At 40.8% G+C, this 13813-nt stretch overlaps 1 protein-coding gene across 1 annotated transcript in view; it reads left to right on the plus strand.

The window, feature by feature from the left end:
* The first annotated feature begins 201 nt into the window (after nucleotides 1-201).
* Nucleotides 202-13813, plus strand: part of tnfsf10l (TNF superfamily member 10, like) — a 74085-nt gene continuing 60473 nt past the window's right edge. The window contains exon 1 of the mRNA XM_008435340.3: nucleotides 202-1073. Within this exon, the coding sequence (XP_008433562.1) occupies nucleotides 810-1073 (264 nt within the window). The 5' untranslated portion in view covers nucleotides 202-809. The remainder of the gene's footprint in view (nucleotides 1074-13813) is intronic.

Consider the following 13813-nt stretch of genomic DNA (forward strand, 5'->3'; position numbering starts at 1 on the left):
AGAGATGAATTCTGATTCATAAGATCAATTAGAACTAGAGGACAGCGCCCTCTGGCGGGTCAGACTGGAACTGAGTGAAACTCAGACACGCACAGACCTATAAACATAATAACATGACACGTTTAGGTAATGGCGTTGTGTTTATGACTTTTTTTTTTTTTCTTTTTTTTTTTAAACAGAAACCATGACATTCATGAAATGTTTGGCCGGAAATAAGAAGCTGATAAAAAGCTAACACTATTAGCGACACAAATGAGCAAAACTGAGATATTTTCTATTATTTGTATTAAACCAGCTCAGGTTTTTCTAGTTTCTCGCTCTCACACTTTTTCCTGTTGTTTATGTGTTTTGGCAGTGAGTGGCATTACCGTCCCGTGTCTTGAGTCTCGCTTAAACAAAAAAGGAAACCGCATGTGTGTGTGTGTGTGCGTGTGTGTGTGTGTTGCTGCGCGCGCGCGCGCGCATTCCTCCACAGCTCCAGGGTGATGAAGAGGTTAAGCCTGCCCCTTCGCGCTGCGCTCTCTCTCGGTTTTCAGCCCACCAGCCCAGCTGCCTCCTCCAATCCAACCTCATACGGCAGCTGAGCGGAGCACCGAGCAGACATGGACACATCCACACTTTAACTTTCGCCGCTCTGCCTTCTCCATGCTCCCCTTGCCCTGAGCTTCCAGTGTAAAGATTAAAGACTTCACTGGTTGGCGGCCGCATGGGAATTGTAGACATTTCTTCTCCTTCTTCTTTTTTTTCAACAATTTCCACTTAATCCCGTCACTTTCCGTGGAAGGGCTGTTGTTGTTGTTCCGGGCTTCATGCTCCCCTCATGCGTCGGGAAAGCCATGGCCACTCCAAGCGCACAGCAGCACCACCACCACCAGCAGAACCAGGACTACTTCAGGTCGGTGAGCAGCGAGTCCACCACCTACATGATGGTCCCCACGGGGAGCCCCGGCGGGACCGCGCGCCGGGAGGCACCGTCCAAGATGTGGTTGGCCATGGTGGTGATCGTGGTGGTGGTCCTGCAGATTGCGTCCACCACTGGGCTCTTTGTCTACCTGAACATGTCCATCTCACAGGTAAGAGCTGCTTCCTACTTGCTTTTAAAAGGTATATGTTTGTAGCATGTATGCACGCCTTCTAAAATGTGAAACATCAGATGGTAATGATATCATCTCACAACTGCACCAGATATGGTCATTTTCATCACTATAAACGTGGATTTAGTGGATCTTTATCTTCTGAAGCTATTTCCAGAAATGTTACCTAATGATGTGTTTTTCAATAATTAAGTCCAACTTTAATTTTTGAGGTTTTTAACTGATTAGTTGAGTGGCAGGAGGTTCTTGTCCTGCCACTTTTTTTTCTTTTTTTTTTTTTTTTTTTTTTTACATGTTTTGAACTTTCGGGGTGCATCGTTCATTCTGGGCTCTTGCTTCTACCTGAAGATGTTCGTGTCGCAGGCAAGAGTTGTTTGCCACTTGTTTTTAAAAGTATGGATAGTGGCCTTCTAAAATGTAAAAAAATAAGTAAAAAAAAAAAACCCCCAAAAAACTGACCTTTACATAAGGGTATGGTTATCGTCTTACAACTGTACCAAATATCGCAATTTCCATCGCTGTAAACATAGATTTAGTGGATGTATCACACCTATTTTCAGAAATGTTTCCTATTGTTGGTTTTGTTAAATACTAATAAGTCTAACTTGAACTTTTGAGGTTTTTAATTGGTTATTATGCGGAAGGAAGTTTTGGCATAGTGCTGCCTCACCTTTTGACATGTTAGCCTTCGGAGCGCCTCGTGCATCCTGGGCTCGTGCTCTTACCTGGACGCGTTCAGGTAGCGGCTGTTTCCCACTCGCTAGTAAGCTAGCTCCCGAGGCAACAAATCATCTTTGGATGAAAAACGCAGACCTTTTCTTTGGAGAAACACACATAAACTCGCCACAAAACAAGCTATGAAAAGCTGAGTGGTTGTTTTTACAAACTTGCTAACACAAATGTTGCATTATAAAACATAATGGAAGGTTTTTGGACACGCTTTTTGTTTTTCGACTTGTCGGACGTTTTCGGGAGGAGGCATGTCTTGCCAGGCCGTGGGCTTGTCAAACAACGCAATTCAGAAGCAATCCCGAGTGGAAGAGATTGCTCTGTCCAGCTGGGTTTATTGAGCAGAAATGGGTTCAGCCTTGTGTATAAAAGGAGGGGAGCATATTGGAGCCATTTGGGCAAGCGGAGGCTGCAAGCTCTTAAGTAGGTTACAGATGTTGTGTGCAGAGGTGAAAAATGGGGGTCAGTAATGGAGGTGATTCAGACTCCTGGGCTCTGATAAATGTCATTCTTATCTTCTGAAATAATTCCATAAGTAATGCGTCTGCACTTTGTATCTCTTAGCTGTAAAACATTCTGATTGAGAATGGGTTAGTGATATTTCATAGTTCAAAACTAAGCTCAGACAAGTAAAACAGTAGTGGGGTTTTTTTTTATTCCTGCAGATAATAAAAGTGAAAGTCACGTAGAATTGAAATCAGAAGCAACTGTTCACTGAGTCACAGCAGGGGGGGGGGAATGTACTTTTTAAAGCCAGCGTTTGTTTTGCTTCTGTTTTGGTGGACTCTTCCAGACTCATCAAATAGGACAGATAAAACTTAACAGTCAATTTGACTCACGATGGTGTCAAAGTCCATCTGTGTCTCCTTTCTCTTTCCATTTTCAATAAACAGCAATCAGATCGAGCCACTGGCAGGAAGAAGCGTCTGCTGTTTGCCAAGTCAACTGCCAGATGAGATGCTTGCTTTCGGATGCTCCCAAAGGAAGTGCCACATATGAATATATGCCATGCCTTTGAACTTTTTTCTTTTTTTTTCACATTTGCTCATGTTGCAGCCGCAAACCTCAATGTATTTTGTTGGAACTTTAAAATTTGAAAAGTGTAGCGTGCGTTTTATCCAGTTCCCTCGTGTCAGAACCCTATAAAACAGCTTTTCACTGAAATTACAGCCGCTGGTCTCTTGAGGACTTTCTCAAACCCACCTGTGGACATCTAGAGACTGGAAGCCGAACTTAATATTCTCTATAAAATTACTCAAACTCAATCAGGCTGGCTTCAGAGCATCTGTTAACCTTAATTTTAAAGTCTTGGCACATATATTCAATTAGGTTTAGATTGGAATGTGAATATGCTTTGACGCATTCTCACTGATGTGGTCTTGGTGAACTGGTTTGAGCGAAATACATGCCACAACTTTTTATTTGTAAAACATTTTGAAAACCAGCGCTTTTTCTTGCAACTTCTTGCTGCTCTGCCACATGACATCCCAATACTCTGAATTAAAACTCTTAAGAATAAGAAGAAAGTGAAGTTCTGTCTTGGTTATGCTCATATTCCAACAGGAGACCCAGAGTGTCCATCCATCCATCCATTTTCTTTACAACCTTGTCCCTTAGTGGGATCAGGAGGGTTGCTGGTGCCCATCTCCTGCTAACGTTCCGGGCGAGAGGCGGGGTACATCCTGGACAGGTCGCCAGTCTGTCGCAGGGCAACACAGAGACACACAGGACAAACAACCATGCACACACACACTCACACCTAGGGACAATTTGGAGAGGCCAATTAACCTGACAGTCATGTTTTTGGACTGTGGGAGGAAACCGGAGTAACCGGAGAAAACCCACGCCTGCACAGGGATAACATGCAAACTCCATGCAGAAAGACCGGGGCCGGGAATCAAACCCAGAACCTTCTTGCTGCAAGGCAACAGCTCTACCAACTGCTCCACCGTGCAGCCCAGACCCAGAGTGTGTTTTTATTTTTTTTTCTGCTGCATTGTCCAGTCTGCGTCGCGGTTCGTCTTTAGTTCTACCCTGGGGTCGTTCCGGAGTGTGCCCAGCACCGTTAATGCATCCTTCACACACACACTCCTGCTGTGCATGTGTGAGAAAGTAAATATTCAGAGAATATGTGACAACAGGATGTTTACCAGAGCTTTTGCGTCAACTGGGTCTTTTGTGACTTTTTTTTTAATTGACGTTTTGCTTCCAAGCATCCAGGGTTAATTGTAATCGCTGAAAGTAGGTCTGAATGGATTCTTGACGATCAACAGTTCAAGAATATTTTCCCACATTTTTTGTTTTCCGTTTTCAAAGGAGTGTTATTCGTTGGTTTGCTTACCCACTTGGCTTTGGCTTTTTTTTTTCCTGTCCTGTGTCCACCATCCAGTCATTTGTCTTTGCATCCAGCTATATATTAGACAATTTGCTTATTCGTTCATCTTTTTTCTTTTTGTCTGCCGATCCGTCTATTTGCAAAGCTATCAGTTTTTCTTCTATTTGTCCTTTCATCTGTTCATCCAGCTATCCGTGTCAGTGTTTTTTCTATCAGTTTTTTGTTATCTGTGGAAATACTCATGCTGAACTTTTGTTTTCATAATTTAAAATCTGAAAAACAAGCTACCCTGATGCTCCTCTGACTTCGGCAAGCCTATTCTTGTTCTTTGGCCTTTCGGAAACATGACTTCAAATGCTTTTAAAAGCGTACTTTAATATGTCGTGTCAGTATTCGTTGTCAGTTTTCTGCATTCACATCCCGATGCAAAATTTCGTTTTATTTTACACTGTCTTTTATTAACCTAAGAGGAAGCAGCACATGCGTTTACTTTAAGACACATTGAAGTCATATTTCTGGTTTTAAATCGGCCCAGCGGTTTAAATTTGCGAGTGTTAAAAGGAGTACATCTGTTTCACTCCAAACAACTCGATATATTACCGGTCCATTTGGAGACGTCCGAGGTGACAAGAGGTTTACATGGGGAGCCGAATCAGTCATGACACTAGATGGAGAGACTTAATGAAAAACACGGGGCTTGTGTGTGTGTCTGTGAGTGTGTGTGAGTGTGCAGGGGGGGGGAATCCCCTGGTTCCCATGTGAAGGCCGGCTATTTTTAATCTGGAAACAGGCCCTTTTCTTTTGCTTTGCGGCCCGCTCAACAGGCCGTGCCAGTCTGCTTACGGGACAAAAGATATGCGGGACAATAAACATTGTATGGCGGAGGAATTCTCTGGAGCTTCGGCGTTCACACGAAAACAAACAAACACGTGCGAATACAGAAGCGGCTAGGCGCGGATTCGATGTTGCTGGATGAAGCAAAAACATCAAACTGGTAATATACTGTACATCCAGATCATAAGCTCTGCAGCTGTGAGACAGGTCGCCAGAGTGCATCTGGGCAGCTTTCCCAATACATGACTGTAAATGAAAAAAACTGAAAGCTAGCTTCTTCTTTTTTCTCCCCCCCCCCATGCATTTTAAACCACATCTAGCTTAAGTACCCCCACAATCTTTCCTAACAATGTTTCATAAAGGCAAGAAATGGGGAGTTTATGATCCTACACATCTGGTAAGATAACTTTGTGAAGGGCAGGAAATTACATCAAACCAGTAAATCACAACCAGAAATAAACTTGAAACTTCAAGTAATTTAATGCTTTAGCTTATGTGTGTCTAAAGTTTTTTTTTTTTTTTTTTTCATTTCACAAACTTTTCCTCATGTTGGGTAAATTTAAAAGCATTATTCCGGAGCAAGGCGGTCAGTCTTGTAGTGTACATTTATAGTTCTCGCAGTACTGAAGCTAAATTACTTGGACTGTACAAGACTTATGTTTTTTTTATTTTTTGCTAATCTGGATTTGATAATTAAGAATTGGTTAAGCCATAGACATGTTGCATGTCATTGTTTACATCCGGACATTTTGCGCATACGCACAAACCTCGGCAGCACCGCCATCCATAGCGGTGCTGCCGAGGTAAAACATCTCCGTTAAAATGATACCTGGAGATGTAGGTGTTATTAATTTAGTGCAGTGTGCCACAGCAAAGGGGAAAATAATGCAGAAAAACTGTTTTAGAATAACTCAAAACCACTCAAATTCTTCTTTATTCTCTCTCGGCTAGCTACAGACTTGTTGCCATAGCAACTGGCAGCCAACAATGGCACTAGTGTATCAGGTACACACCACCAAAAAAAACGCGCCATCATTTCCCAAGCAAAGAACAGAACATTCAGTCAGTTACAGTTTTATGTTTACAGAGTTGATGTTTATTTTGTGATTATTAATAAAAAAATCGTCTGAACTCAGCAGCAGGCATTTGATTAGCTAATTTAAACACATGCTCTACTGATTATTTGTCAGACTATTGATGTGTGGGTCGCCATGGTTATTTAAACACACCGAATTCTGCAGCACACCTACATGTCAAGGTTGTCAACGTCCAGCCAACTCCCACTTCTCCCTGCCTTTTTTTTTTCTATATTTAAACTTTTTCCTGACCTTATGATCTTGCTATAGTGTTGACAATTAGTAGCAAAGCACTGCGTCCCTTTTCCTTTTGTACATTACAGATACATTTAATATTTAGCGGGTTATTTTTACAACTTGACAGATAAAACCAATCATAGTCATTTTTGGCCAGCAGTTTTTTGCCCTCCAGCATGAAGCTGAGGGACGGGATCATGCGTGGCATGACGTCCCGTTGCGACGTCATGCCACGCAGGCATCGGCCTGATAACGTGCTATAGGCATGATATTGTCATAAAAAATAGCACATGGTAGCCTCATGTGCTCAGTGGTGGAGTAGGTGTGCAATATACAGAGGCTTCGGTCCTGGGCGCAGCTGTTCTGGGTTTGATTCCAGACCCTTGGTCATTTCCTGCATGTCTTCCCCTTCTCTCTACCCTACTTCCTGTTCAGCTACCAATGAATAAAAGCCTCTATTGCCAAAAAATCCTCTAAAAACAACAAATGAGATTGGAGAAATTAAAAAGTCACCCTTATTGCTGTAATCTGCCGTCCTGTTAACAACATACAAAAACTTGGGTGTGCTTTCATTGCCAGGAAGTTGCTTATCAGGAAACCTTGTGCTGCGTCCATGTTCAGCGATTAAACCTAATAAATATTCACATTTGATAACTTCCTGGATCTGATTACCCTCTAGATTTGAACTCGGTGCTGCAAATACAAACAATACCACTTGGACCCTCAGCTTTACTCTCAATGTGTTTATAGAAGCAGGTTGTAGCTGCGCTAAGGCGCACGCGCCAGATGTGCGACTGTCACAAACCGGGGCTTTCTGTTACTGTTGTGCTGACTTGTGTAAAGTCTGAAGCTTTTTCTCTGCTATCGTCTGTTTATGTGTATGTAACTCCTTCCTTTTCACATCGCCGCTCCTCTTTGTTATTGTTTGGGTTCATTGATAGGCGCTGACTCACCCTCACGCAACAACACACTCATTGAGTGCGCCAGAGTTCCTCATATGTCTGAGTGCGCCGGAGTTCCTCATATGTCTGTGTGTCTGTGTGTGTGTGAGGTCTGATGCATACTGTTTTCTCTTACTGTGGAGGTTTTTGTCAGGGGGTACGCGGATGTGTGTGGTCCGTTCCGTCCAAAAAATTGGCCAATTTGTCATCTTTCTTCCTTGTTAGCATGATTTAAGTGTGTGCTTGCACAATGATTTCTAGGGATTTGGTCTTTGTTATGAACAAACTGAGAGAAAACTAGGACAAATCTATCAAAATATTGAGAGGTTTCCTTCCTGCAAGGAGCCTACAGTAGCAAAGGGGTCAGGTTTAGAGTTACTTCAGATTATAGGTGTTAGCATTGTGGAACAACCAGCTCAGAGTCAATAATTCGGTGTGTAAAATGTAGCATTTATCTTGTTCTGTGTTCAGTGCCCGGTACGGAGGACGCCCTGCGTTTTGAATTTGTTCTGCGGTTTATTCCTATAGCTCTGGTTTGGACTTTTGCTTCCCGCCTCAAAAGGTCATCTGAGAATCTTTTGGACAAAACAACAAGCCATAGATTAGCTCATGTCCAGCTTTCTGCCAAATGTGACTTCAGCTCAGCCTCCGATTGCCAGGAAAAGAGATGGAGGAGTCACGCAAAACAGACTGAGATTCAGCAGTCCCGAAAAACAGCGAAGAGAAATTTACACGGTATAGCATCTAAGTCACTTTTATAGTCAGAGACTGTCGCTTCCTGAAAGTAAAGACAACAACCATCTATCCTCTCTGCTGATAGAGATCTCAGAGGAAAGAACATGCTGACTGAAGAAGCCATCTAGTTTTGTTATTACAGAAGCAGACGTAGAGTTTTCTGTGATCCACTTGAGAAGTAACAAACTGGCTAAGAAATGGTTAGTTAAATATGATCGTTTTGTTTCAATTTAACAATTAAATGGGGTCCCGACTTCAACGCCCATCCACACCACTGCTGGGCCAACAGGGTGCCTGGTTGACCAACAACCCAAGGTCAACCAGCAGGTGTTCTCCAGACCTGTTTATAAAAGGGTTTGCCATTACAAATACGACTGCATCTTATGCTTTCTTCATAAGAAGACTGGGCATGTCGTGGCATGTTTCACAAAACTGTTTTGTCATAAAGTCTTGAAGAAAATCTCCTCCCTGATTTGCTTTTGGATGTCCGTAAATCACAAATCAAGCTAATGCACATGAGCTTTCAAATGGCATCCATTAATCAACCAAAAGAAGAGTAGAGTGGAACTCGAGAGCGTAAGTGTTGAGTGTTATGCATGAACCGTGTGTTATAAAACCCATTTTAAATGAGCCAGACACACTGGTGGTGCATGACGACCTATCGTCTTTGTCCTTTTTTCTATTTATCATCACTACTGAAGGAATCACCCTTAGCTGAAGTCAAATAATCTGTTTTGACTTGGCGCCTGTCGTCACAGTATCGCTCTGTCGAGCCAGAAAGTTGACTTCGCTCTTTAAAAGTCAGACAGTACGAGGCTTTGGCTATCTTTCTCAGTAAAACACTGGTTAGATTGACTCCCCCTCCAAGTCATCTCAGTCCATTTGGAAAGCACACAGAGATGGCAATAAGGCATTTAAGCACCGTATTAAAGTGTTTTTTAAAGAGACTCCAGAGATATGGTGATGAGCTCCATGATCTGGGGCCAGGACGCCTGCTCTCTTTGGAAGATTACCAAGGAGACCCAACTTCAAGGAGACAGAAGTCTATCTCTCCTGGCCTGGGACTACCTTGAAATCCCCCAGAATTAGCTGAAGAGTTTTAATGGCCAGAGAGACTTCCTGTTTTCCTCCAAGACACATACTTCCTCCCAAACTCAATCTCAGATAAGCAGAATTCAATTAGAAACTGGATGGATGGTCACTTGTTGCTGTAATTTATTATCTGTAGCAAATAAAACCAACTTGATTTTTGTGCCATGGGTGACAGGAAACAACTTAAGAGTATCCACTGTGGGACTGCTGGCAGCCTTTTAGTATATGAAGAGTCTTTGAATATAACGAGAGTGGCATATTTAGAATCATTACCTTCTTCATCACAAAGGCCAATTTTCAGTTCAGAAAAATATCAGGTTTTTGTTTATTTGGTAAAAACAGTGATGGGAGATTTGGATCGCTGAGAGTTTTCTTTGCAGACTGTTTTCAATTAGGATCTAATAAGTTGTTTTGGATTTTACTGTCATGAATTCAGCTGGATTGTATTGAAATCAATCTGGTATTACTTCTTTTGGAAATTTGTGGAAGGATTGCAAATCTTGTAAAAAAAAAAAAAAAGATGGTAAAAAAGTGAACTTTGTAATGTCTTCCAGAAATAATAGTTTTGTATAAATTTGCTAGAGCTGCATTGCAGGTTTTCACACTAGATTGAGAAATATAATTTAACCCTCCTGCAGTCTTAAAATATGAGGTCGATTGGACCACATGAGATTTTTACCCCGTGCGTAGTCTGACAAGGTCACACTGAACCTGTGTGCGCTTTTACAAGGTTTTGTTTTTGTGTTTTTGTGGTTTGGGGAACTGACGGTCTGACAGGACCAATCCGCCACTTCCCCGCTGTCCGACTGTGACATCTTCTGCGCTCCTCTTGAGGAGGGTTAATTAATAGTTATTATAGTTATTAAATACAAGCGTTAATGTTCACAAGTTGAGTTACTGTTAAGCACATAAAAGGGAAAAAGTGTGTGTGTGTGTGTGTGTGTGTGTGTGTGTGTGTGTGTGTGTGTGTGTGTGTGTGTGTGTGTGTGCGTGTGTGTGTGTGTGTGTGTGTGGGGGTGTGTGTGCGTGTGTGGGGGTGTGTGTGCCTGTGTGTGTGTGTGTGTGTGGTTTGGGAACAGTAAAATCTTTCCCTCTCATATTGGTAATTAGAGAACATTTTGGAGCAAAATAAAATCTGTCACTCCAGATATTTAGATTTAATTCAGAGCCACTAATAAATAATCCCCCATACACCACAAACTGTAGCCAAAATACACAACGTTCTCTCTCTCTCTCTGCCTGTCTTTCCACCTCCTGTCCCCCCCCCCCCGTAGTCTCTGTGTGTTATGATTAAGGGTCCACATCACAGAATCGAGTTACAGTCAGTTTTAGGGCTCCAGGGTGGGACTGATTTTTCAGGAGTGATGCAAATATTTTTTTAAAATGATTTTTTTTAAGTAGATAGTAAGAGGAACTAATGATCTGAATTCTAAAGAGATCCCTGGACACCGATCAAAAATTATGGAAAGTGTTTTATGAGGGCGAAATCCCTCAAAAAGGAATACGAGGAAACAAGAGGATTATGTATAAATAACTGTTGAAGGAAGGTGAAAGGTAGATCCATTTGGCTTCATTTTGTGTCTTGTCTCTGCATCTCAAGTTAAAATGACAAGGCCAAAACCGATGTCAGCTGGCTAAAGTACATCAACAATTCAGCTTTTTGGCTAACCTAACTGAAACTCCAGAGTCATGCGATACAAGTTACTGAAACCTCAAAAAGACAACGTTTTGGTCTGCACCAGAATCAGCCCAGTGTCCAGGCAAAGACCTGCATGCATGCTCCCTGTTTGTGTAGCCAGGTCATTTGGACGAGGATAAAACGGAAATCAGGGATCAGAAGGAGAGAGAAGAGAGGGAGTTTGGAGTAGAAACAGGACCAGGGAGTTGAAACAGTCAAAGCAGTGACAGAGGAGGATGATGGTTGGGTTACCTAAAGTCCTTATTAAACCCACCATGTAATACCCTCCAAACAACCACCATCCATGAACAGATCTATCATGGAAAGTGCTGTAATACCAATAAAGATTAGTTTTTTCCATTGTTTACGTTTTCTTTTTTTTTTACTTGTCCCTCAAGTCAATATACATAAAACCGTTTTACTTTATTAATTCTCCTTTTGCGTTATCTTTCTAGGGGTGCCGCTCCTATTTTGAGAAACAAACTTCTTGGTTGAGCACAAAATAATATTAAATGTAAAATGTGTTGGAATCAGTACTTTTAGGATTAACTAGTCCTTCTTAAGTCCATATTTAAATTGGGGTTCTTCTAAAGTCAAGATTACATTATTTTACTCAGACTCTGCAAAGCTTTTGAACTTTTTGCTGAAAATACTACTTTATAGTCTTTTTTATTGTTTTGTCAAATATCTTTTTGTCTTTCCAGTCAACAATTGGGGAGATAGAAATTTTTATTTCACGAGTTTATTATGAGTAATAATAGTGAAAATTATGAAGATAAAGTCATTCAGTCTTAGATTTATTAATTACAAAAATGCATAACATTACAGCTAAAACACGACCCCTTTAACTGGACCATCAGTGTTTTTGTTGATGTATTATTCCAGTGGGAAAGTTTAGCTGTTTTCATTGTAAAAAAGAAAATAAGTGAAATGCTGCATCAACCATGCAAGACTAAACAAACTCAGGTTTTTAAAATCTTCACAGTGTTTATATAGCTTGGCTTCTTTTTTTATTAGGTATTTTTCATCGTCTTTGCTGTTTGTCGTTCCCGTCCAGTCGGTCTCTCTCTCTCTCTCTGCTGATAAAAGAGAAGTGCACAACAAAATCTTGAAACATGGACTTCACTGCAGCTCCCTGTGGCTTTAAAAGCCCCACTGAGAAAAAGACGTGAAAGTCGTATCAACAAATGAGGTAGAAAAACAACAATAATAATAAAATGGAATGTGTTTCTGTCAAACAGCAGAAAAATTCCCATAAAGCCCCTGAACACTGGAGCTTTAAGAAAGGACCGAGGTCGAATAAGAAGAACAATGCAGAGGGTCGAGCTGAGGATTAGCTGTAAAGTCAAAGAGAACCGGAGAGCCATGAGCTGCTGTGCGTCGCACCATGTAATTGAGGACAGAAAGCCAACACTCACAGACACATGTAAAGGTTTTGGTTAGGCTAGCTTAATAACGCAGGACATTTGTGTTCTCATGTTGGAATGCTAATTAGGACGTGGCCACAGCTGTGTTTGTGTGTCACTCAGCTAATACTGTGTAATATCACTGTGTTTGCTCAGCTAACGGGGCAATAAAGTGCTAATAAATGCTAGTCAGTGTTTGCAAAAGCAGTGAGCACACATATGCAACACCATCTAGCATGTAGCTATTTGTGCTGCTCATATTTATGCTTATTGTGCCTATATTTAAGGATTTTGAAACCTAAAAGTTTAGAATAAAGTGATTTCATAATAAGCTGATATTAGTTGGACAATTAGTCAAACTAGCTTGATGAGAGGTTACTCTGGATTTCAATCTAAATCGAGAAACAAGGTGTACACTGATGATCTTTGACCCTGTTTTTTTAAAAATTTAATGAACTCTGGCTGTTATGTTTTTTATCCTTCAAAAAGTTCTGAATCATCAGTTCAAACTTAAAAGAAAATCGGAATCCATTTAGTTTAATAATTTTTGTAGTACAGGACAAACTCAAAGAAAAATAGTCATTGAAAGAGAGAATGCATTTTGAAAACATAAAGATCTTAAATCTCACAGTTTGCAATAAAGTAACTTGAATTACCAATGACGTACCTTGGCATACAAATTAAATATGACGCTATAAGCTTTGTCATCCTTTTAAAAGTCTCTTGACCTAAATACTGTCAGCAATTAGTGAACTGATTTCTAAGAAGTAGGTCAAGAGAGATGACTAGATGAACTTACAGGACCTGAATGTTTGGTGGAAGAATAGGAGCAAATCCTGCTAAGAAACGTGATTAGATTAGCAACAATACTCGCTACGGTGGGTGTGTCAAAGTACAAACATTGCTCATCTTTGTCGTCAGGCCTTCTAGAACGTGTGGTAGTAATAAGTGGACAAGTCCAAGAATATCAAAAACAAATGTCTAAAATATATTTTAAAAAATGTATAATCTTTACTTTATTTCTGGAAAGCAGTGTACTTTGACAGTATTATAACATTTATCTATTAGTTTTCAAAATCCTTGCCATTTTCAGAGTTCAAGAAACAGATGGAAGTCATTATTTAATGTGAAACATGGAAAACCGTCTGCATGGACCTCCTACAATGAAATGCAGCTCTGCTCAATCCATTTTCACCGACCTCCTCTCTTGTACTGGTCCACATGGCCCTCATCTTGTGGTAACCAAATTATTCCCATTCTTACTGTAAACATATACAGAAGCTGCTTTTCTTTGCTGGAAAGTCTTCTACAACCGAACCACAACTAAAGGTGCAGTCTTACAGAGAATTGGCAAAGGAATTTTTAAAAGTGTGCTGCTGTTTTGCTTTAAACATGTTTATTCTGTTTAAGATTTGTCACTCCCAATAAATTAAATACGTTATTCACTGCTGGTGACTTAATTCTTAACCTGTTGTCACAATGTTCCTTATCTTGCTATGTTTGCCAGCGCGTTGAAAAACATCTGTCACAAAGGCCAAAGTAGTAGTGGTGCATTAATATTGGGATTCACTTACTGTAGTTTTCCACTGTGTCAAGATGGAGTGTGTTACTGTTGACTAGATGTGAACATTTCCTTTTATTTTGTTTAGTTTTGTG

The sequence above is a fragment of the Poecilia reticulata genome, chromosome 18 (genome assembly GCF_904066995.2).
Source record: "Poecilia reticulata chromosome 18, P_reticulata-male-v2, whole genome shotgun sequence".
In the NCBI taxonomy this organism is placed as follows: Eukaryota; Metazoa; Chordata; class Actinopteri; order Cyprinodontiformes; family Poeciliidae; genus Poecilia; species Poecilia reticulata.